At 40.2% G+C, this 23,066-nt stretch overlaps 2 protein-coding genes across 4 annotated transcripts in view; both read right to left on the reverse strand.

Moving 5' to 3' along the window:
* Positions 1-4,595, reverse strand: part of LOC134004801 (SIN3-HDAC complex-associated factor-like) — a 5,708-nt gene extending 1,113 nt beyond the window's left edge. Inside the window, exons 1-5 of the mRNA XM_062444196.1 lie at positions 4,474-4,595; positions 2,409-2,536; positions 1,804-1,903; positions 1,520-1,634; positions 260-431 (exon numbers count right to left, since the gene is read on the reverse strand). Of these exons, the coding sequence (XP_062300180.1) occupies positions 260-431; positions 1,520-1,634; positions 1,804-1,903; positions 2,409-2,536 (515 nt within the window). The 5' untranslated portion in view covers positions 4,474-4,595. The remainder of the gene's footprint in view (positions 1-259; positions 432-1,519; positions 1,635-1,803; positions 1,904-2,408; positions 2,537-4,473) is intronic.
* Positions 4,596-6,963: 2,368 nt separating this feature from the next.
* Positions 6,964-23,066, reverse strand: part of LOC134004757 (DENN domain-containing protein 5B-like) — an 81,828-nt gene continuing 65,725 nt past the window's right edge. For 2 of the 3 annotated variants that reach the window (XM_062444138.1, XM_062444137.1), the window contains 14 exons: positions 22,500-22,631; positions 21,097-21,249; positions 20,771-20,852; positions 20,594-20,675; positions 19,416-19,544; positions 19,193-19,314; positions 17,322-17,467; positions 16,142-16,183; positions 15,244-15,362; positions 14,430-14,617; positions 13,077-13,159; positions 11,733-11,859; positions 11,201-11,375; positions 6,964-10,798 (listed from right to left, as the gene is read on the reverse strand). In XM_062444138.1, coding sequence (XP_062300122.1) covers positions 10,615-10,798; positions 11,201-11,375; positions 11,733-11,859; positions 13,077-13,159; positions 14,430-14,617; positions 15,244-15,362; positions 16,142-16,183; positions 17,322-17,467; positions 19,193-19,314; positions 19,416-19,544; positions 20,594-20,675; positions 20,771-20,852; positions 21,097-21,249; positions 22,500-22,631 — 1,764 coding nt within the window. In that variant the 3' untranslated portion in view covers positions 6,964-10,614. The remainder of the gene's footprint in view (positions 10,799-11,200; positions 11,376-11,732; positions 11,860-13,076; positions 13,160-14,429; positions 14,618-15,243; positions 15,363-16,141; positions 16,184-17,321; positions 17,468-19,192; positions 19,315-19,415; positions 19,545-20,593; positions 20,676-20,770; positions 20,853-21,096; positions 21,250-22,499; positions 22,632-23,066) is intronic. The other variant, XM_062444136.1, reaches the window with a different exon arrangement.

The following is a 23,066-nucleotide window of genomic DNA, read 5'->3' on the forward strand; positions in this document are numbered from 1 at the left end:
GGAATAGAATAAATCTGACCTCTGAACTGCACCTGCTGAGCCCTCACTCACAGAGCAAGAGCTGACTGTGTGATGAGCTGCTGCACATTTGGACTACAGATCCAATAAAAACCGCAACATTTTTATGTTTTTCAGAGGACTGATGTCTAATGCCTGTGTGGAGTTTATGTGCGCGTTCATGAACTGGATTGGTTGGATGGATGAACGGGAGCATCAGAGTGAAGGGGGGGGAGTTTGAGTCCATGAAAGAGATGGTTACCTTTTCCAGTAGGTGAGGTCCAGGAAGGAGAAGGCTGGAGGAAGGGCACTGCTGGCTGAAAGCTCCGTGTCCGAGCCCTCGTCTGATGGGTTGCTGTAGCTGGGTGACTGAGCGGGTGAGGTGCTGGAGGTGGTGCTGTGGGCGTCAGAGTCTGGGTGGGACACAGAGGACACTGATGAGTACAACACTTCCTACTGACCTGAAGAGTCACAGTTCAGACTGGCTGCCTGCAAATTCACTTTATACAGAGATCCAATAAGAACGTGTTCTAAACATGCTGTTCTCTATAATATAGTGTGTTTGATTACTGTTCTGCAAAATGTCACAACATGAAATAACTCAGCTTTGCTAAATTTAAAACATAATTTAACATTAATTTAGACTGAATTCTTTTTTTGGATGATTTATATGTCATCAGTTCAGAGTGAGTGAGGTGTGTGTAACAGTCCTGTATGCAGAATCAAATTAAGGCTGACCTGTGTTTAATCTCTCACAAAACATGCAGTGTGTCTGTGTGTCTGTGTGTGTGTGTGTGTGTGTGTGTGTGTGTGTGTGCGCAGAAAGTGTCGGAGCTAGTGTGGTAAGTTATGAACAGCACATGGCACAAGTGTGATGTCATTAATAATTGTGAACCTGTGCTATAAAATAGTGCACGCTGCCATCTGCTGGTACAATTTCTTTCTCTATATAACCTCACACATTAATATTCTACACTAAGTTCAGACAGGTCTCCTGCTGTGACCTGTGTGTGTGATTATGTGTGTGACTTGTTTTTTGAACTTGGAGTTAATATATCTTGTCTGACTAAAGCAGTGACAGGAAACATTGAAACTGAAAATAAGAATTAAGACATACAGAACTGTAGTGAGCAATGAGTCAGAGCAAGCTAAATGTGAATGTCTTTATCTATTTCTCTGTGTCATTGTCCTGTCTTATTTAGTTGTAAGTTTTATTTAGTGTATGAGTAGAGTTCATATGATTGTGGAAGTTGTTCACTGACATGATATGATGATATGTACGTGAACATATATTAGTGATCTGTTACAGTTGTGTAGGTTTTTATCTGCAGCCAGTTTCAGGTTTATTACAATAACTAACCACATACAGTCACACAATGACAAGTCACTCTCTTAAAATACACCACTACCACCCACAGTGAGAGTGGGAGTATTGGAAAAAAAGGCTTAGATATAACATCACTAACTGTACAGTGTATTAACAATGTTAATAGTACAGTGTAAGTCAGTACTGTCTGCTTACTGTTTCTCTTCAGCTCACTCTGCACTCGACTCATCTGGCTCGGCCTCAGCTTCTTGTGCATCTTTTTCGTCCTCAGTATCGACTTCATGCTCGACCCTGCTTTTGCGTCGACCACCTGGAACCACACGGGAAACGAGGTTATAAACATTTATAGAAACGCAAGCTGAGTAATGGGACCACACAGGTAAGCGGTGTAAAGTCAGATGTTTCAGAATCACAAAGTGTCTGAGCTGAAGCACCGTAAAAAAGTTCTACGAGTGTGATGCTGCTGAATGTTTTCTTACGTGATTCCAGTTCTTCTTGGACCCAGCTGGAAGTTTTTTCCATCTCTTGACCAGCAGGACGCAGGCGTTACAGATGTCGCCGCAACGCACCTCACCCAGCCTGCAGGGACAGAAGAGTCACACCAGCTGAGCATTAAACCGATACACACACACACACACCATACTCCATCAGATTTATCCATTCTATACGTGCATTATTAGATCAAAAGAAACTCTAGTGTGCATATTTAATACACCTTTTACTTGTATCTTTGGCGTCCACTACAACTGGAAATAATGTAATATTCATTTTACACAGAAATCTGCTCCTCGTGCTAAATCACAAATAACCATGACAACAGGCCTTGGCAACATGCAAGTCAGCAGAAAGTAAGTCATCATCAGAGCTGTGACACATTCCATGACTAAAAACTGGGCTTGAGCACAGTCTAAACACAGCTGGATGTGTCAGAGAGTGAGTTAGGCGTGCTTAACAATAGAGAATAAAAGCAGGTAAATGAATGAGTCAGGAGGTCTCTACAAGAACAGCACCACAGCAGAAACCTCAGTGATGCTTTAGTCTATTATTCACACATCTGGACCTGTGGAAAGTGCTGCAGACTCACCCGAAGCAGCTCTTGAAGTCGGTCTCATAGCGTTTGCTGTCTGTGAAGCGGGAGCTGGACGACTTGGCTCTGCAGATGCAGCAGCCGTCTATGCTCCGGTACATCTTCGGCTTGTGGAAGCCAAACATCTGCAAGTGAAAGAGAAACACAAACACATGCGACAGTTAATGACACTTACTTACTGGGAAGGAAAAGAATGGCATTATAGATGGGATGCTTGCCATGGAAAAATGGGCCAAATTCATAACGTAACAAAAGATGATAAATCAAACTTTTAAATCTAGTGAAGTAATGTCACCAGAAGACTGACACAACAGATAAGCATATTACATCCTATTACAAATGTTACATACTATTTATAACCATTGTTTATAGCTCCACAAAGAGCCAAATGGAAACATAATAGCAGGATCTAAGTGAGTAATATGCACATTTACGTCATATGCCATTTAAGCCGACCCCCTCCCTCTTCTCCTGTGGACATAGGGGGGAAGAAGAGGAGGAGGGGTGTGTGTGTATGTGTGTGTGTGTGTGTAGTGAATGAGCCAGGTTATCGGGCACAGGGCTGAGCATCAGCAGGGAGGAACAGTGCGGCCCGGCGGCCTCTTACGCAATCATGGTGCTGATGCAACTGGAGGCTAGACATGTGTCCGGGATGTTGAGCCGAGGTGATGCTGGTCGACAAAAACAACTCAATCACACAGACTTTTTTTTTTTTTTTTTTTTTTTTTTTTTTTACGTGCATCACACTCACTTCATGTCATTTACTAGTGTCAGCGACGTCAGATTAAATAGTAAAAAAAAAAAAGAGCAAAAATGTTCAATCTGACTACAATGTAGAGATATGTGAGCTGTTAATAAATGTGTCACCGACTGCTGAAATGCGTTCGCATGGTTCTGGGATGTGATCGTGTTGGAGACGCCATGTGCTGCCAGTGATTGTGTAATCCTGTCCTGGCTGAGGCTGAGCAGCAGGATGGATGCGTGAGGCGGCGTGCTTGCTCTGATTGCTGCACACTAGTCAAGTTCTAGCCCGACGTTTAAAGCCGCTAAACAGCAGACGATGGACGAATTTGACGGTTTTAACGTCGTCTGATTGACACTGAATTGACATTCACCTCTTGCTATGACTGAATGCCGTCAGAGATGATGTCCTTTGACGCTGTTATATCGAATTGAATTGAGTGTATTGAGTCGCCTCTCTCCTACATGTGCGCTCATATAAACGCTGATTGGCCGTTCAGCAACACGACTATAAATCCTCACTGTGACTGGTTAGAAATGCTAAAAAAAAAACATAAATAAGCTGCTCGTGGACACTAGCATCACTGTCAACACTCGCAAGCTCCTTTATGTGTTAGAAAGTGAAGTTTGAGACGTGTGTGTGAGGTGCACTGTTTAAATGTTCCTGATGGGGGGGCTGGTCACTGACGCAGTAAACACACCCACCACCACCACCACCAACCCAGGCGACAAAGCCCAGTTCAGCTTTACTCTCCATATTTCACACACACTCTCTGTAAAAACACAACGCGGTTCACTTTGAGCACTTTTAGTTAGCTTCACGTTTATACCCAGTGTCGTTTTGAGCAGCTATCCGGACAAAGAGGACACGTCAGTGGGCTCGTCTTCTTCGAGCCACACCGTCAGCATGCGGAGACATAATAAAGTTGCCTCATGGCGTCTCAAACATTACTGTTAGTTTTAAAGTTTTAAAGTTATGTTTGGTGGAGTAACAAAGCAGAGAGCTAATGTTACACCGTTAAACTATTAAACAGTCTGCAGACAGACAGTGAGGTGTGTCAACGTGCCAGCAGTAACATTCTTACACATACACACACACACACACACACACCAGCAGCGTTACTGCAACTACTACTAGTGCAACTTATGTGGTAAAAAGCTCAAAGTTGAACACTTTTAGTCAACACTTGACTTTGTTGAAGTGGCTATTTGGAGATGTGATTCAGAAGACACCATCCTCCGATAACTCCGATAACACACTCCGAACACACTCTGAAGAAAAACTCTGTGATTTAGCACACAAGTGATATAATAAACTTACCTTGTATCAAAGTGAAAAGCTCAGCGACTCACACTTGTGTCCTCCGCGGCAAAAAAAAAGAGCTCTTATAGGAAACTGCTTCTCGTTTCACCATTAACAACGCTGTTGCAGACCATCAGTCGTTACATTGCCCGCCGAAGCGTTAACTCACGAAGATCTTACTCGTGTCACAAAAGTCACTTCCGGTTTCCAGTTTAAAATTAAAGCAACCAACGCGAGAAGGCGTTTGGAAAGCGTTACCACACTGCTTCCAGCACTCCTCAGAGCTCACTGACAAGCACAAAGAGAGACTCTAAATACACGTTACGCCTCTTCTTTTATTTATATTAAAACATATTACAATATGAACACTTTTTAGGACACACCAATACAATTATTTTGAAGGCTAGGTATTTCTACTTCCTGTATAGAAGCGATTACATTTAGAAAGCTTGACGCAGCTGGTGTGTCCGTAGTAGAAACGTCCACGCAGGCGCACTACGTTACCATGTACGCGCCTCCATTTTCTGATTTTTCTTCAATCAGCGTGATTTGCATGCAGCTGTGACGTAACCGTGCGTACGCACCATAGACTGTTTGGGTACGCACATAACAATGTCCATATAAGGAATGGGCTTACGCGGGAAAAGGTGGTTTACCAGTTGCCATGGAGAGAGCTGGAGGACAGGCAAGCTAGAAATATATAAATAAATAAAACAAGATGCGTAATCATATAGAATTCATGAATAGATTTATTAATTACACAATACAATATTTGTTTGGCTTCATTTCAGTTTACTTTTTATTATTTTTCTTTGACCAGATATTTTTTTTCTTGGCTGTTGGCTCAGTATGTGACAAAATTATGGCAAGAACCACTTTTTTTTTTTAAGGGGACTTTCAACTACATTTCACAGCAAAATGATTTTCTCCTCTTTTTCAGTGCTTTACTATTAAATAATATTTACTCACTATTATAACTATCAGTTACATGATGATACCATCTGGTGAATATATTCTGCTTAAATTAGATTCATCTGATGATCTTGTGTAACTGTCTGTGCTCAGAATATGGTTGTCAGTGTTGCTGATGCTGTAACATGTAGGTTATGTAAGGGGGTAAACAGTGTTTTAACAGTATGTTGACCCTGCAGGCGTACACTCATAATGTCTTCTAGCCAGGACTGGCAGTGATTACTCCTCATACATACATTCAAACCACATTAAAGGAATATCACATACAATTATGCAGAAATATCACTCCAATTATTACATTTATGAATTTAATTTAACCCAAAAGATGGTTCCTGTAAACTATTTTCAGTATAGTGGGTTTCAGGCTCTTCTGTAACAGTTACATTTTTTATATGATGTGGTCATTAATTCTCACATTGGTCATTTCACATGTTCATTAATTCACATACTGTGTAGGCACATGTGGCTTTTTGGCATTTCACATATGAAATGTAATTATGTTGTTGGTGTAAAAACAAACTTGGACTAAATGTAAAAAAAACATATTTTTACCATTCAAAATTCCACATTTATATTTATTTAATCCTGACAGTTTGTGCATACATGTACACAGAATTTGTGTCTTTCATACTAATATTCCTGTTATATTGCCCACTACATTTAGTCCTACAATTTAATAACTAAACTTATATGACTATAGAAAAAAATAATAATTTGTGCTTCTGCCTAGATAATGGAGCACTAATCCTCTATATACTGATTATTATTGATGACATGTATGAAGTGTAGTTCATGGACACACATACACACACCTGACACCTTTAGCACATTGGGTGTTTTTATTGAAATAGGCATAATAAATATCAGAACAGAGTAGTCAGTCCGACACAGACATGAAACCCTATTTGTCAGCTGGCATTCTTGCCGTCGCCATAGCTGTCAGTAGCATTTCCTGTTTCCTGTCTGAGCACATCCACGCCAGGGTTTAATACCACTTGTCATGTTCAGGTGACAAAACAACCGCCTGGGTAAGCAATGTGTGCAGTAGTCTGGTCTCAGTTGTCCATATTGCATGTCCTCCAATATGCAGCCAGGGGGCGTTCAGGGTCTGCTGCACACTTCCTATGAACCAGAAGTGTCTCTGTAGCAGTTTGTACTCAAACAAATCCAGGACGACACAGAGGAATCTGTTATTGTGCTGTGGAGCTGTAGATAGTCCTGCAGGTTAGGCAGCAGGAGTACGGAGGTTAAAACATGACCAAAAAAACAAAACAAAAACAAAAAACACACGACGTTGAAACAGTGGTTATAGGACATAAATGTTTCCAGTTATTCCACAGGCTTTATTAACCTTAAAATACCAGTGCTGCTGCCAGCTCGTAATGAATTCCTATTAAATTAATATATACATGAAATCAAGACATTCGAAGCTAACCATGACAGGCTACGTCGTCCTTCACAGACTCAATACTGGAAACAGCAAGAAATACTGCAGATTAAAACAGGGAAGTTGGACTGGAAAACTTTTTTTTGCCCCCCCACCCTCCCAAAAAAAATCTCATCTTCCATCTAGAATCCATCAGAGAGGATCACGATAAAAACACCTCAGTCTAAAAGTCAACATGCACTAAAGAGAATATTTACACCATTTCTCAGAAAGGATTCGACGACGGTATAAGTGGCAACAGTGGCAAAAAATCTCTCATGCAGCAAAACTTGAAGAGGGAGCGAAACATTTGTACAAAGAAAAAAAAAAAGTTCCAGTTATTTTTGTAGACTGTTGCTAAAAGTAGAAAAACAGATGAAGTTTGTGTGTGTTTGGAGAAAGTGAGGGATGAATACATGTCTTTAATATCATGGATAAAAAGCAGTTCCTTCCTTTTATGCCTGACAAAACTTTAGCTTGAAGCTCTCTTGTGACCATAGACTAGAATTGAGGTTTGCAGGCCACTTCTTTAAAGGATATGGCTAATATTCTATAGTTTATTGTCAACAAACCCTTTGAAAAGACCAAAACCAACAATGTATGGCTCTTACCAACAAGTATCATCTGTGTATCTAAAAACCACAAGTACAGTGCATGCATACCCACTTCTAAACCCAATAAAATACTCATTAGAGCACTAAATGTGTATTACTCCGCAGTTGAAAGTAGTCCCCAACAAATACGCCATTTCCTTCGGTTTGAAGTAATGTTTTCTATGAACTACAGTGGCCAGCTGTTTAAGGAAATAACTGAGCCTTTTTAAAAAGTGGAGCAATATATCTGTGACCAATTTTTTAAAGATTTATGTTGGGAAGGGAAGTCAGAAAAAGTACTGAGACCGACTCACTCGATGTTTGGGATTTGTTGACAATGAAAAAAACAACCAGTTTTATGATTTAAGAGTAAGCATTAAAACGCTTATTTTTTTCATCAACCCACAGTTACTGACTACTGTGAGTTTGAACCTTCAAAATGGGAAAATGAATTAAGAGTTGTTTATTCTCTCCTTAATCCTTTCATTGTACACCAGTGATCTCCAACCCTGCTTCTGGAGAGCTACTGTCCTGCATGTTTTAGGTATCTCCTCCCTCTAACACACCTGATTCTAATTATTAACTTGTTATCAAGCCCTTGACAAGCTTCAGCTGCTTGATAACAAGTTAATAATTAAAGTCAGGTGTGTTAGAGTAGAGAGATACTTAAAACATGCAGGACAGTAGCTCTCCAGAAGGAGGGTTGGAGACCACTGGTGTACAGTTTTTTGACACCAGTCTCATGACTTGTGTGTAAAGATATGAGACTCTAGAACTGGAGTCACAATGTGGATAGCCTAGCTTAGCATAAAGACTGGAAGCAGGGGGAAACAACTAGCCCTGCTCAGTCTAAAGTTCAAAAACCCAACTAATAACAACCTCTAAAGCTCACTAATTAATACAATGGTAAAAAAAAAAATGAAATGTGAAAATGATAATTTGTGGTTTTTGGAGGAAGTTACGAGATGGAATTTAATTGTGATGAGGTTGCCAGGTGTGGTACCTTCATGCTTGTAAAGAGACTACAGCCAGGAACTGTAAACAGAGCCGGACTAGCTATTTGCTCCTGATTCCAGTCTTTATGCTAATCTAGGTTAACCACACGAAATAAGTGTATTTCCCAAAATGAAGAAAAATCTATGCCTTCAAATTGGCATTACAGTGCTGCGTACAAGCATAATGTTTAACATAGTTGCACAGTTGTGGGAGTTGGGAAAACATCCCAAGTAGGAACTTGAATTTAAAGGGACATTCCTTGTTATTCATCTGGTAGGACGTGAAGAATTAAAGTCAAAGTATTAATGACCTGATAGTTTCTGCGTTTTCAGGTTGGGAGCTCGTACCATATAAAAACGAATGTTGCATTATTATGCTGAAATTAAATCTGTTAGGTTTCACTTAATATTTGAACTGAAGGTGGCTGATTCACCCCAAACTCACTCTGTTAATGTCTGTATTCCAGTGTTTACTACATCGATTTAAAGAATGGAACTTTTTTTTTTCTTGCTTGTGTAAAAGTTCACGGTTGACCTTCAGGATAGTAGTTTGACAAAATAATATTAACTCAAAGTCCACTTGTTAGCTTTTGCGAGAGCTTTCAACCAAAAAGTTCCCTACTGAAAGCAGCTGAGTCAACTCCATTCAAGCTGAGCAAACTCCAACTGCTGATAAAGAACATTAGATGCAGTTAAAAGCATTTAAAAAGCTAATAAGCGGACCTCAAGTTAACATGATTTTAAAAAAGTGACGATATTGGCAAACTGTTATGACTGTGTGAGGCACACACAAATCACACACACACACACACACACACACACACACACACACACACACACACACACACACACACACACACACACACACACACACACACACACACAAACACACACACACACTCTCTCCTATGGTACAATACAGGAAACAGTAGATGGAAGATATAAAAATAAATGGAGGACAAACACACACGCACACACACACATCCTTCAAATATGACAAACTAACACACATGGACACGGCATATCGAGGCCCGTCATTGGGTAGGAATGTCCATGCAGCCACAGGGAAGCTCCTGACTCTGAGCCACATCGCTGAGATCAGTTTTTGTGTTCATCCACTGGCCGCAAGCAGAGAGAATGGCCCAAAAAACAAGTCCAGCCAATGAAAAGAAAGGAAGAGAAGCATGGAGAGCTGGTGACTGGAACAACACGGCACTGTGTTAAAGTCAGTAGGTTACAGTGCAGACCTCCGTCTCTATCTGTTGTGTTATATTCCTCGTTCCAGTGTGTCAGTGATCGCTCAGTCTCTTCTCTCCACATCCCATAGGCATGCGTCGCTAATGCTAATGCTAACTAGGGAGTGGGGATGGTGGCGCTATAAACCACTAGTCGCAAGCGAGGAGAGAGACTACGGGTTTTTAGCACACGGGTTATCTAGGTGTACCTACAGAAGCAGGGCTAGCTACACACAGAGAAACATCTGCTGCTGGTCTTTAAAAACTAAATGTTCGACTAAAATCTAAAAGGACCATACCAGTGGTTTAAAAGTCATCTTTAAATCAGTGCATCTGGCTTGTAACACTGTCCTGCTGCCAGAAATACTCACTAGAGCTCCAAACGTGGATTCATCCACCGCTTAAAATAGTTCCCAACAAATGCACTATTTCCTTTTTTAAAAACTACAGTGACCAGCTGTTTCAGGAAATTAATGAACCTTTTTAAAAAATGAAATTACATATTAGGGAGCTGTATTTTTAAAAAGATTTATGTCTCGGAAACGAGATTTAGGAAAGTCATTTTCATAGTGGACTGACTGAACTGAAACTGCCTGGAAGGTAGAAAGTCAATCTAAAAACAAATGGAGTATTTTGGTGAATTGTACACAAAATTTAGATTTGTAGGATTTGTAGTTAATGAAGTAAATGTGAATAATCACTGGTATGGTCCCTTATTAAAAAGAGTCTTTCAGAGCAGAGGTGTGGTAATAATACTGCATCCAAAGCCCTGACTGACTTCTCATATGAAGCAGCTGAACTTGCTGCTTTGGTCTCTTGTCCCTCATTCCCTCCGTGTGTGATAATCCTGGAGCCAATGGGCTATAAGCAGGCAAAAGTCGAGGTGAAGGTGGTAGTGAGGGGAAAATGAAGAGATGATTGGTCCCCCCCCCCTGGTGTTAAAGGTCGATGCCTTTGACCAGCGAGGCCTCCAGTGTGATGGGGAAGTCGTGGAGCGTCTCCAGGACTCCGATGAGGGCGTTGACAGTGGTTCTGTCTCTGAGCAGCGCAGTGTCCTCGTACATCCGCAGGATCACTGGGCACTCCACCAGCAGGGGGAGCCACTGAGGCAGCAGGCGGTCCCTGCAGAATATGGTACATGGTTTTTGCTGTTAGTATACCAGAACTGTTTCATACTGACAGGCAATAATACAATAATAGTGAGAAAGGGAGAAACTTATAAAAAGAAGTGCATAGAAAAGATTGTGGTCAGAACAATAGAGAAAAAGAATCAATCTTAATAAAAAATAAATAAATCAATAAATCTTAACTGCGGTTTTAAAGCTTCAGTAATAAAAATAGATAGAAAAGAAAATGGATGTTTTAAGTGTCTACTCCTGGAGAAGACATTCAAAAATAGTTAAATCTTTATCAAATTAAACTAAATGGGAATTATCAGTCAGCGTGCAAATGTGCATGTATTCAAACTGGAGGAATTATAAAGCAGACATGTCCACAGTAGATGAGCTGGAGTTAAAAACCCACCTGGCTCCGAGGCAGACCAGCAGCTGGAACTTCCCGTCCTTGCCGATGTTCCTGGGGGTGGAGTTGATTGCGTTGACGTAGTGGCAGAGTGATTGACAGGTCATCCCCAGGGGCTCCGCTGTCTCCTGCAGGTCTCCCATCTGGTCAGCTGACTCCATGTAGGCGACGGCTTTCTCTGCAGGAAGGAGGAGACAACAGACTCAGAGTTTGTTTCCTTTCACATCCTAACGTCTCCTCTTTGTGCTGATCCATACATATTAACACAAATCTATACTTCAGTGATGAAATATAATACTCTTTAGTGATACTTTAGTGATGCAGGTCCTTCCCTGAAGCAGACATGTAGCAGCTGAAACACAAATGTGCCAAAAAAGAGCACAACCAAAGCTCTGCAAGTATACTTAAGTGTAATGATAAATGCATTTTGATTAAGACTTGTATATATTTCTGACAAAGGGACGCTGGTTCTCTATAAAAACATCCCTTTAGTTCATCTTCACACCAGCAGGTGGTGCTGCAGCTCCACACTCACCCACAAAGTCCCACACGAACACGGTCTTCTGGAAGAGCCGGGCCGACTTGAAGCCGTGATGGAAGAACTGCTCCAGAGAAGACACCAAGCTGCTCTCTCCACACAGCAGGACGGTGAGGCTGCCTCTCTGCATGAACACACCAAACACACAGAGAACACAAATCAGCACTGCAGAGAGAGACACAACTGAGCCCAGTTTTGAGGAACACAAAATGCTCAAAACGGCATTAAAAAGCAGAACTCATATAAGATTGAGGAAAGGCTGCTTGCATTGGTCAGTGTTTATCATAGTCTCCTAGGAGACAAGAAATCAAAGCAGCACAGACAGAGATATGCTGACTATTAATCCCTAGTGTGGTTCAAGCTCCAAAAACACTGAATCCTACACTTCCCACAATGCAATCTTTTTCCCACGTCTGATTTGAAAACTGAACAAATCTGACCATTATCAAAAGTCTATGATTATCAATGGAATAATCATAGACTTTTATTGTTTAATCATAATCAATAAATACCAGGCTACATACAAAATTATGTAAATTAGAGTTTTTGATGGTGGTTAATAAGAAAATCCCCCACTTAAAGTTTTAGAAGGAGTAAAAAAAATAATGAAAACATGATTACATTTGCCAAGTAATAATTATTTATCCTCATTGTGTATTTAAATGATGAATTATCCTGCAGTTTGAGCAGGTTATGAGGTCAGTAGAGGAACGATAGCACTGTTATCTGAGGAAAAGTGTAATGACAAATCTTTAAGATCCCCTCCAGACTTTATAAATATAATTATCTGCTTTATAATGAATTTCTGACATAGTTTTTTCCATCAAAAGGTTAAATGACCTAGTTAGATCCTCCTTCAGTAGATGAATGTGAAAATAAACTGCTCATTCATCATTCTGCATCAGTTAACTGTAATAACAGTAAGAGAAACCTATTTTTGAGTGGAGGGGAAGTTTAAATCTTCCTTTCTAGCTTCTCTGTGTCAGACTGTCATGGCTGCTGTCTTTGAAGAGATGGCAGCACCAGAGAAGAAAGAAAGAGCCTCGGATCACGGCGCCGTCCGAGCTCCTTCACGGCTGCGTGCATCTCTCTCCATCTCTCTGCTGACAGAGAGCACTTAAAGTGTGCTGGGTAACGGTGGCCTGAGCCATTTGTAAAACATCTGTTTCCAGTGAAGTGGAAGTACGACTGCTGTTACACAGACCATGAAACAACACTTTACTGACAAAACGATCAACACAGTCACTGAGAGAAGGTTCACAGGAAGCACGGCAGTGAATAAGATAAAGATAAAATGATGTCGGTCATTATCGGACACAGAGAAAGAGAAGAGTCACTCACCTCTTTCTCTGGCTTGTGGAAGTGTTTGACGATGTTGTTCACCGCCTCACCGATGGCCTCTTGGATTTGGGCCGAGGTTGGTTCTGGAATCAGGAAAACATCAACATGAACATCTAATCATCACCAAACGGCTTTTTAATGTTATACTGTATGTTATACTGTATGTTATACTGTTTGTTATACTGTATGTTATACTGGGGTTTTAAAGCACCACATTCTTGCAATGGAAGCTTATCCTCTTATGTTTGTTCTTAAGATAATGTGAACTTGTGTCTTACAGCTAAGTGCACAGTGTAATACTCTGTCTCCTGGTTCTTGTGTGAGCATGTTCCACTGCCGGTTCCTGACAGCTGTGGATAAGTTAACACAAAGCGAGCTGTGTGATTGGGCCTTCAACCTGTACTCCTCAGTAGACAGAGGCAGAGAAGGAAACTCCCCCAGGGAAGAAAGTTACATAAAGCTGAATGAATGGACAGAAGGATAATATTGTGTCATTAATTAAAAGACACCTGTCAGGATGATGAATATGGGATGTTCTGTGACGCACACACACTGAACAGTATCTTTGGGCCTCAGGCTGTCTGATTCATTAACAAATGCTGCTGTTGATATCGCAATAAAGACTCTTAGAGACATGGACTACACAGTTCTACGATTGAAACTTTCACATTAGGCATCTTAAAGATTCATTTCAATATTTTTAGATTCAATATATTAATATTTTGACCACTTTTAGGCTGAGTTAGATGAATAAAAGATTAAATTATTCTCCACCATCATTTCCTTCTGAGCAGAGAAGAGAGCTCTGAAATGAAGTCTGGGGTGTATCAATGGAATAATCAGAGACTTTTACTGTTTATTCATAATCAATTAATCCATTGATGCATAAAAAATGACTTAAATTAGCATTTTAATGGTGGCTTAATAAGAAAATTAAAGTTTTAGAAGGAGTAAAAATAATGAAAACATGACTACATTTGCAAATTAATCATTATTAATCCTATTAATTAACTATTAAATATGTTGAAAGTGTACTTTCTAAATAGCATATACTTTTTTTTAAAGGCAAATTTAATGAATCAGTTTAAATTTAATGAAGTAGTTTAAAAATTTTTTTTAACAATAATAATGAAACAGTATAAACACACTCGAGCCTCCACATTACAGGTCTGTAAAGCTGACTGATAGTTTCAAAGAATATTTTCCTGAAAAGAACAAATGTAATTTAGTTCTAATTGTGGAGAAACAATTATTTAATACATTTTAAAGCAAACAGCTTCATTCAGATAAAACTTGTACTGAACAGCTTAACCCAACATAAATAAAGACATATTTTCTTTATCAGGTACTGACTGTATCCTCGTCCAGACAGTGATGTGATGCTGATGCGTCTGGTCTGTGATGGTGAGTTCTGCGGTGGGGGCGTGCGGCAACCCCTCCCGGAATCCTCGTCTCCGCTGGGTAACACCAGCTCACCTATCAGAATCCTCTCCAGGCTGCCGTCATCCACACCCTTACCCAGCCATCGACCACATGGGAACCTGGAGGAGACGGGGGGTTTGAGATGGATGTGTTTATTCTGTCCTGCAGGTTGATTTACTACATCTAGTTACTTTTGTTAGCAGCATATACTATTAATACTACTGAATATAGTCCCTGAACAAAAAGCATTATTCCCTCCTGTTTGAATAACATGTGTTAAAACTACAGTGACCAGCTGTTTTAGGACATTACTGACTGAAAAAATGAAAATACATATTTATGAAATGTTTTAAAGATTTATATGTGCAGTAGAAACTAACACACTTGTGACTTTGTTGGCAATTAGAAAGAAGTAGAATCACAGCAGCCTTATCCTTTAAATCCTGTTCAATCATCAGCCTATTAGCTGGATTGATTGCTTGGTTTTAAAAGGACCTGCTCTACAACCTAATTAGGTGTGACTTAATGCTTACCTCAGAAAGCAGCTTAAACCTTATGGTGTTCAGTTTTCACTAATTAGAGAGATTCTAGTGTGGAGAACAATCACTGACAGTGGAAACCAGACCAATCAGCAAACTATTACAAGTTTTGAAGTGTTTATACCTGCATGAAACATCTAGCTGTTTCTGGAACTTATGGAAATGATTTAAACTAAAGACTAATGAGAGCATTCTGCTGTTCTCACCTGTATGTGTGTCCTGTGATCTCATTGCGCACCATGACACAGTCCACCAGCCATTTAGCCAGGAGCCCTGCGTTGTCATGACCCAGCTGCACTGTGGTCAGCTTCCCCAGGTTCTGACACTACACACACACACACACACACACACACACACACACACACACACAAAGAAGAAAGAAAACTGAGTTAAAGCAAAGCATTTTAAATGAATATCCAACCATCCTCCAGCATTCATTTTCTCTACTACTATATTGACTGTATCACACACACACACAATCACACACACACACACACACACACACACACACACACACACACACACACACACACACACACACACACACACACACACACACACACACACACACACACACACACACACACACACACACACTCCTGTTCTACATCTCTAACTATTACCACACACTGTTATTGCTGCTGCAGTGGAGATAAGAGTGACAACTTCCACATTTATTAAATTGAATTTGTTGAAAATCATTAAAATGTTTTGGTTATAATGAATAATATAATGTGCTGTATTTTCCTGTTTTATCTGTGGACTCCTTTTCAAGGACGCTATATCCCAGCATGCACTGTGCTCAAGTCTCCACTCTTAAGTGAGTCCTAATAATTAGCTACAGTGATTATTTATCACTAATCCACTTCTCTTATAGTTCAAAGCAGTGCTAGTGATGACAGTGCATGTATGGAATATAACACAGGACAGCCCCTGAATTTAAGGTGGTATTCTACATTCTAAACACTTTCTGGTTACTGTCTTTATATAAAGGGCCGACTGCAGGACAACAACAGGCAGACAGACAATGAGAAGCATTTTTAAAGAGACAGGATGAAGAGGATGATGGGAGATGGAGGCAGCGAGGCAGGGGCTTCCTCTAACCTTGAACATGGCGGAGATGTGCGTGTGAGGCCTGAAAGCAGACTGAGGGAGATGGAGACACTTGTTAAGACACGATGGATGGACGACAACAAAATAAATAAAATGGCGGTGTGGAGATCATCACAGAAGCACAGCGAGAAACGTCATCCATCATGCACGCAGAAGAAGAAGTTCACCAGTGCAAACATGCACCAGACAGACATGCAGGGTGACAGCAGGAACACTCAGACATCTTCAGACTTGTTTACATTTAAGTTGTAACTTATCATTTTGATCACTGAACCTATGTAACATTGTTTCTGATGCACGGATCACACAGACGGTGCCTTCATTGATTATTGAAATCTCCCAACTCAGTAGACAGAACAGCAGCTGTGGCAGTAACTGACCTGCTTTTTCTACTAACTTTTTTTACTCAGATTCGAGCTTATATAATAAGATTATTTCATAAAGCAGCAGCTATTTTTACCTCAGCCATATTTCCTCTGGATGATGAGAAATCTGTTGAGTCAGCAGGATGCGGTTCTCACTTTATGTAAGAGGTGTGCTGCTTTTCTCATTGTATTGACAGCAGTAAACATGTATACCCTCATATGACTAATGCTGCCTTGTTATTTTAATAAAAGAAAGAAACGGTGACAGTTTCATTCTCTTATGTAATGTACATTCATCCCTTCAGCACTTAAAAGCATGGGAAGCTGTATGTTATATATAAGGGTCAGTGACAAATAAGGGTTGACAAAATGAGTCATTCAAAAATATGTTAAAACATTTTAAAAGGGGCATCAGGTTTGTTAAAATGTACATTTTTGTTGGTTTTATGTCATTTGCACCATTTTTAAATCAAAAATCCTGAAAATGTCAAATGGTGTAACCACAAAAGAATGATACATATTAAATATTTCATCCACCTACAGTGTATTTAAGTGAACTTATACATAAAAGCAATACACTCACTGCAGTGATCTTTTAATGAAGTATAAGTGCTGACACCACCTGTAAACTAGCTGCAGCACCTTTAGTGTGAGTGCTGCTGCATGCAGAGTGTGAGTGTGATGTTTCACAGTCAAAGAGGTGAACGCAAGGTGAGAAACTGAACGCATCAACACACAAAAAAACAAACTTCGCACATGCGGCAGACACAGACTGTCCAGCTGGTGAGAGGTCAAAGGTTACTCACGTCGAAGGTCATCTCCAGGACGTTCTTTGGGATCTGCATGATGCCCGAATCTCCCAGCTCGCCCGACACACACACCCAGGGGTTGGAGGTGGTCATGGCGTTGCTCAGCTTCTTGATGGGGATGATGACGACGCGGTATGGAATCACTGCGGGGACAAACAACACATCAGCCCGCTAGAGCAGAGAAACAAACACTAACATGTTAATTAGGCTCAATGTAGGTTGTGTAAGTGGGCCAGTCAGATTCAGAGCAGACACACTGAATAACAGATCAGATACTGCACACGTGCTCGTGTGTGTGTGTGTGTGTACACATGTGCAGTATGTGTTCATCTATCTAAATTAGAGGCTTATCTGGCCTGTGTGCAAACACTGAATAATACATGGTGCTTTAAATCTTTGATTAAACTGTACATACACCCTCATGGTTTATTCATACTAATAGCTGGGCCAGACATTGATCCATGTTCAGCTCCATCCATCCAGCAGCTGACATTAACCAAATAACTGGAGAGCGAGCGGGAAAAGGCTGTTCTCTGTGAGCATGGGAAAGGCTTTATGGATGTAGCAGGTGGTTTGTGGTGGTTTACAGGTAGTCACTGAGGCGTCTTTCCATTTGTTTATAAGGTACATGTTTGTGTTGGTTTTTCCTGATATCTCTGTGAATACTGATTCATTCAACATTCAACTTCACCTCATTGTTCAACTAACAGGGTCACTGTACTTATGTGGACACAAAGTTTATCAGTGTAATGGATTAGAGCTGCAATCATTAGTCAATTATTCCATTAGTCTACAACTATTTTGCTACTATGCTTAATTGTTTTGAGTCCAAATTCTCTGACTCCAGCGTCTTAAATGTGACTATTTTCTAGTTTCTGAGTATCTTTGGGCTGAGGACTGTCTATTGGGACAGAATAAGACATTTTAGATTGCCTCTTCACCTCTTTTCACCATTTTTTGACATTCTAAAAGACCAAACAAATAATCGATTAATCAAGAAGACAATCGACACATGAATGGATAATGAAAATAATCATTAGCTGTAGCAGCTACAATGGATTATAACTGTATAATGAACAATTTAGGTATGTTTAGATTTGTTTTTACTCCAAAATTCTGGGCTGTATTCACAAAATATCTTAAGAAAAAAGTCACTGAGACCTTCTCACAGTTAGTCAGCTGCTGCAGGTCACGAGCCTCATTTAAAGAGACCATATTATGAAAATGATGAAAACCCTTCAGTGCTTGTGTGCATGTATTTGGGTCTTTTGAGTTTTTGTGAAATAAGAAAACCAAGTTAGTTTGGTGTGAGTTGACCATTCAGATTTGATGCTTTGGGGCTTTTTTTTTTTTTTTTTTTGTTAAATTGTACTACACCGGAGTCACACACAACCTACCTGCTGTCATAAATAATAAACATCTTAAATGGCAGTGAGTTTATATCATTTTAAAGTTACACAGTATGTGGATGTATGTATGTATTAAAAATAACCTCAATGCTGTATTTCTGCCTTTAGATGATGTTATATTTTGAGTGTGGATGGAGCAGCTACAGTTTTAGCAATGTTAGCTCTGATTGAACAGATCTCTCATTCATAAAACAAGCATTTTAAAAGTTGACTGCCTGTCCTTTTGTTGTCAGACCTGACAAAGCATGAATTCATACTTTATACAAATCGGCATCATGATGTAGTTATTTCTACATCCATTTATTTCAATTAAATCAAAACAAAATCTAAGTTTATTAGATTTATTAAGCTTGTCACCACTCAGCAGTTGCCATGGTAGCTTGTGGTTCACTTGTGGAAAAGCTTTATAACTGTACTGAGCTGAGATTTCTGTTTGGTAGTGAAGTGAAGAGAACTCACTGATGGTGGTGAAAACGCTGGTGAAGCAGAAGTAGTCGACAGCGTTGAGAGAGAGCAGGTGGAAGAGGAACTGCTCCTTCTCCTCCTCGCAGCGCAGGAAGGCGTAACGCTTGTACAGCTTCCTGTGGGCAGGAGAATATTTAAACCATCTGCTGTTCAAGCCTCCGCTTTCTATCACAAAAAAAAAATCACGTGAGTTATTTGATTATACGCGCGTGCTCACTTGGTTAAGGCTTGTCGGGACAGCAGCTGTTTGAGGTGCTGAGAGAGCACCTTCTTCTCCAGGGACAGACGGATCCAGGCTCGGGCTCGTCCCACGTCTGTCTTAATCTCTGACATGCTCTGGATGTGCCTGAAGAGACACACGATGGACAGAGAGAGACAGAGAGAGAAGACTGAGTGATGAACGCTGTAAAAACAGGTTTCCTGCACGTTGGACCCCTCATCAGTCTAATGTTCAGTGACTCTCAGGAGTTGAGTGATGAACTGCTGTCATTTATTTTTGGATGTCTGGACTTCCATCAGCCTTACTACAGTAAGTGTTTGGATGTGTAGCCTGTCCTCATTACAGGTCTCTGTAGTACGGAGCTGGTTTAGTGTTCACACCTGGAAGTCTTTATTTCAAACAACTTTTCTTCTACTTTTTACACTTAATACTTAGAATATGTTACGTACTTTACTTACATAACAATATAATTGTGTTCCTAGTTCTTCTGTTAGCTTGTACTGTGTGTCCTGGAAGACGAATTCCTTCTCTGTTACAAGCCACCTTTTGCTTGGTTTTTCACTTTTTTCACTGATCAACCTGCACGTATTGATCCAGCAGTAACAGAGCAACATCATCATTCATTTAGACACATGTAAGCCTAATATTCACTCTCTTTTAGCTCTGTTTTTACTCTCTACCAGGTCCTGAGGGTAAAATCTGGCTCTTTAGTTGCTAAATGCTCCACTATGTCTACAGCTAACTGTGTCTGTATGTCTTTTAGTGCTGAACAGGTAGTGTACAGTGGCTTTTTTACAGCTTTTTCTCCAAAAATGACGCTATGAGAGCTCTGAGAGTGAACCAGAACAGTTAAGTTGCAGCCAGACAGCTAAACAATGAGCTGAAACTCAACTATAAAGCTCTGTAAAGCTGAGAGGAGCTGTAGAGTTATTGATAATTCTCTGTAGGTTCATCACTATGAGCCATGACATTATACACTGACATTTCATACATGTTAATTATAGCAGCTTTAAGGGGTTTGTTTGTGGAGTCTTTCCTTATCTGAATTGAAGGTCTAAGGATAGAGGGTGACTCTTTGCATAATCAATGTGTAAACCATATAAATCTCCCAAGGTTCGAATCATGAGTAAACCTTCAGTAACATGTTGCCATGACGAGCAGACAGCAGCACGTACCTCATGTCCTGTATGAGAGACACACGCAGACACGGCATTGATATGGAAGTATCAGACTTCCTCCTCTCAGGAACATGTGACACTGTTGAAGGGAAAACGGGATATAATCATGATGGCTGGGTTACACTCAGAAATGTGTGTTACAGACACAGTTAAGTGTGTGTGTGTGTGTCTTACCTGGTGACTCTGCGTGCTGCTGCTCCAGCTTCTCCTCTCGAGCCTGGAAGTGCAGCAGGTGGGACCACAGGGCCGACTTCCCCTGAGGTATCAAATAGTGTGTCAGAGAGTCAAAATCCCAACAGACACAACTAACACATACAGCTAATGCTTTCACTGACAGATTACACACACACACACACACACACACACAGAGGATTTATCAGGCAATAACTTCTTAGCCTCAATATCCAATATGTTCCATCCACGATGTGTTTACACTGACAGCAGGAGTATGAGTTAGTGTATTATATATCTGATATGTGTGTGTGTGTGTTCGTACTGACCTGTTTGACCTGCAGCCCGTGGCTCCAGATTCTCTCCAGCAGGTCACACAGACTAGCGATCAGAGTGTTCTCCTCCAGTCCGGTGATGTTGGCCTCGCCGTGGCCGAGCTCCACCGCCTCCCGGCCCATCTTCTCCACCAGCATACGCTTTGTCTGAACACACACACACACGACACAGGTGTTATGAAATGAATTATACTCTATGTGTGCACTAAAACAGATTTAAAAACTGGTCAGTATTTTTAAACTATTTTAATCTCATGTGGGACCCTTTACTGCTATCAGCTGTTTGGAGTTTAGCTAAGTCACATGATACAAAAAAACCCTCTACAATATATTTATAATAACAAAAGTTGATCAAAAATTGGTTATAAAGGTAAACTGTAGTCACATGTATTTACAGATCATGATATCAGCAGGGTCATACTCTATCATACTCTATTATAATACCTTCCCATGATTGTAATAGATTTAACTACTGTACATGAACAAGTCCCTAAATTGCACAAAGAAAAAAGAAAGTCCACTGACAGTGTTACTACTGTATTTCTTTAAGTTCTGACCATAAATCCCACAAGAGACAATAACTAGATGATGATAAATGCTAAAATGCAGTGTGGAGGTAGCAGAGGTAGAAAGTTACACAGCTATATCTACTGTTAGGTTAACATTAGCCACTGTACACTACGGCTCATACCAAACCAAATGAGACTGTAGCAGCAAAACCTCTGAGTGTACTGAAGAGAGCAACTGTGTTTTATGCTTATCAACTCATATTTTTTCACTTATAAAAGAAAGTGTTTTATTTATTTATTTTTTTAAGGATTTATTTTTGGGCTTTTCATGCTGTGATTATGTGGCATGCGCTCTGAGTGTTTTATTTCTTATTTTAAGATGTACATCAGGTTGTCAAACATACTTTGCAAAGTATGAGGCTATTTACTTATACTTTTCTATTGAAGACAATGAATAGATATCATATTTAAAACATTCATATACTAAACATCAATCAGCAGCTTCTGTGCAAAATAATCTGTAAAAAACTGATTTGAAACTGCACTAATTTCACTTGAGTCATCAAGAAATAAATGTTACTATGCAGTGGTTTTACTGGTCCAGCCACTTGAGATCTGTGTGTTTTGACTGTGTTTAAGTGTTTAAAGTGACAATGACTGAATGTGGGAGCTGTAAGCAATGACCAACAGATGAGAATTTCAGTGCTCAGAATTTTGTTTTATCACCAACAGTCTGATTCCGATAAAACTACAGCAATGTCACTCCCTGCATGCATATGAGAGATGACACCCATGAGAGAAGGGTGTGTTTGATGTTTGATGAGTAAGGATGTCAGTAACTGACTGAAGTGATGAATCACAGGTCATTGCTGCGGTTGTATGTTTTACCTTCATGCGACACTCCTTGAGCAGCCCCTCCACAAACTTCCAGTTGGTCTGGGCGATGACGGCGGGAGACAGATCGGACAGTTTGGGCTGTCGGAGGTTCTTCCCCAGGCTGCGGGCCTCCTGCATGTACTTCTGGACATCAAACAAAAAGCAGATGGTTAGCTCTGAGAGAACACGAAACCTGGATCTTGCAGTAATAAAGCTTTATCTGTTGTGAAGATGAGCAAGCTGTCCTAAGTTAACCTCAGTGCACGTACTCCATCTAACGCTACGTGCCAAAAAGGCTCGCTTTAATCTGACACCTAGCTTTATCTGATTGAAATAAGCTCTGTCTCTCTTCTTTGCCTCCATCTGTTTAGAACATGTGTTGCTGCACAAGGAAACTCTGACGAGGAGACTTTTATTAATAATGTCATAAAAAAATCGGAAGAACCTGCTTCCTTATTTTAAAATGAATGTGTTTTCACAACTGATCTCAATACAGGAGAATTGTTGTTATGATGACAATAGATTGTGATTTTTTATGTGAGAAACTGTAAAAATCCAGCTTCAAAGTGGTGAATTGAT

The sequence above is a fragment of the Scomber scombrus genome, chromosome 22, assembly GCF_963691925.1.
Source record: "Scomber scombrus chromosome 22, fScoSco1.1, whole genome shotgun sequence".
NCBI classification, from domain to species: domain Eukaryota; kingdom Metazoa; phylum Chordata; class Actinopteri; order Scombriformes; family Scombridae; genus Scomber; species Scomber scombrus.